Source organism: Salvelinus sp. IW2-2015, unplaced genomic scaffold, assembly GCF_002910315.2.
Source record: "Salvelinus sp. IW2-2015 unplaced genomic scaffold, ASM291031v2 Un_scaffold4147, whole genome shotgun sequence".
NCBI classification, from domain to species: domain Eukaryota; kingdom Metazoa; phylum Chordata; class Actinopteri; order Salmoniformes; family Salmonidae; genus Salvelinus; species Salvelinus sp. IW2-2015.
In genome coordinates this window covers 161-1,939 of record NW_019945419.1, presented here as the reverse complement: position 1 = coordinate 1,939, position 1,779 = coordinate 161, and the positions used below count along the sequence as shown (strand labels likewise).

General features: G+C 48.5%; 2 protein-coding genes across 3 annotated transcripts in view; both read left to right on the top strand.

The window, feature by feature from the left end:
• Nucleotides 1-1,546, top strand: part of LOC112076935 (uncharacterized) — an 8,576-nt gene extending 7,030 nt beyond the window's left edge. The window contains exons 2-3 of one of the 2 annotated variants that reach the window (XM_070441507.1): nt 841-1,412; nt 1,461-1,546. In XM_070441507.1, the coding sequence (XP_070297608.1) occupies nt 848-1,412; nt 1,461-1,513 (618 nt within the window). In that variant the 5' untranslated portion in view covers nt 841-847 and the 3' untranslated portion in view covers nt 1,514-1,546. Of the gene's footprint in view, nt 1-840 lie in introns of both variants that reach the window. The other variant, XM_024143566.2, reaches the window with a different exon arrangement.
• LOC112076934 (uncharacterized) overlaps nt 1-1,568 on the top strand; it is a 21,398-nt gene extending 19,830 nt beyond the window's left edge. Inside the window, exon 3 of the mRNA XM_024143565.2 lies at nt 1,482-1,568. The gene's annotated coding sequence lies outside the window, so the exon portion shown is untranslated. The remainder of the gene's footprint in view (nt 1-1,481) is intronic.
• Nucleotides 1,569-1,779: the final 211 nt, after the last annotated feature.

Below are 1,779 nucleotides of genomic sequence, written 5' to 3'. Positions count from 1 at the left end.
CACCTGGGCCAGACACTCTTAAATATCACCTGGGCCAGCCACTCTTAAATATCACCTGGGCCAGCCACTCTTAAATATCACCTGGGCCAGCCACTCTTACATATCACCTGGGCCAGCCACTCTTAAATATCACCTGGGCCAGGCACTCTTAAATATCACCTGGGCCAGCCACTCTTAAATATCACCTGGGCCAGCCACTCTTAAATATCACCTGGGCCAGCCACTCTTAAATATCACCTAGGCCAGACACTCTTAAATATCACCTGGGCCAGCCGCTCTTAAATATCACCTGGGCCAGACTCTCTTAAATATCACATGGGCCAGCCGCTCTTAAATATCACATGGGCCAGACGCTCTTAAATATCACCTGGGCCAGACGCTCTTAAATATCACCTGGGCCAGCCGCTCTTAAATATCACCTGGGCCAGCCGCTCTTAAATATCACCTGGGCCAGCCGCTCTTAAATATAACCTGGGCCAGCCGCTCTTAAATATCACTTTCCAATTAACGAGATGGACAAGCCAGCACAGGTGTAACACATACTGACTAACGAGGTGACACCAATTGGTGCTCCCTACATGCTAACATCCAACCTCGAAATATAAAAATAAAATTAAACTGCCTGTAACACTTTTGCCAGTGTAGTGATGTAGGGAACAGCCACATTAGTGCACTCCTGTGCCATAAAGGTCCAGACCTCTTAGCAGAGGCTTATACTGTATATGGAAGGTAACTTAACTGTATCACCATGAACTGTATTGTTTAATGCTGTCTGTTTTCTTGTACTCTCTCTCTCCCTCTCTCTCTCTCTCTCTCTCTCTCTCCCTCCCCCTCCCCCAGGGGTACCATGGTTCGAACATTGAACAATATGGCGGAGCTGAGAACTTCTGGGTTTGGTCGTCCCTGGCCGAGGCACGGACTCAAGCTCCTTTTCTGGTTCGCCAAAGATTACATCGTCTTCAACGATGACAACCAGATGGTTGCAAATTCCGACCCCAAAGAGGGAGGCTTTGGTTTCCATCACTTCGAGAACAGACTTCAGTGTGAAAACAACATCTGCAAGAAGCTGCTTCCTGATGATGGCTACACATTCTATGAGGTGGGCAACCTCCACCTCCCAGCATCTAAATCCATGCCTGAGTATGTCAGGAAGGGTTACACTGGTCACAAAGATACCAGCAACATGGACCGCCTCATCATCAGTATGCGTCCAGACAGGATAGTGGATAAGGTCTATGTGACCCAGCACGAGGACCTGAAGAACTTCGCCCCACTCAACACATATTGCATCAGCAGGGAGTTTCTCATGACCATACGTGGCCATCCATTGAGTAACTTCCTGGAACAGGCGGGCTATTCCACCCATGGCATCGCCCCCAGGGAGTCTGGGGATACCAGGATTGATATGGAAGGTGGATCCAGAGCTCCACCCAGAGCTGCACCCAGAGCTACACCCAGAGCTGCACCCAGAGCTGCACCAGGCTTCTGGGAAAGCTACTGTACCATACTGTAACCAGGCTTCTGGGAAAGCTACTGTACCATACTGTAACCAGGCTTCTGGGAAAGCTACTGTACCAACTTTGTAAACCAGGCTTCTGGGAAAGCTACTGTACCATACTGTAGATCAGTGTCCTTAATTCCTGGTCCTGGGGACCCTGAAGGTCCCCAACTTTTTAGTTTCTTGCCCTAGCACATTGCATTTAATTTGGTATGTTTCATTTTCACTAACACATTTGGTCATTTATCAGACACTCTTATCCAGAGTGACTTCAGTGCATT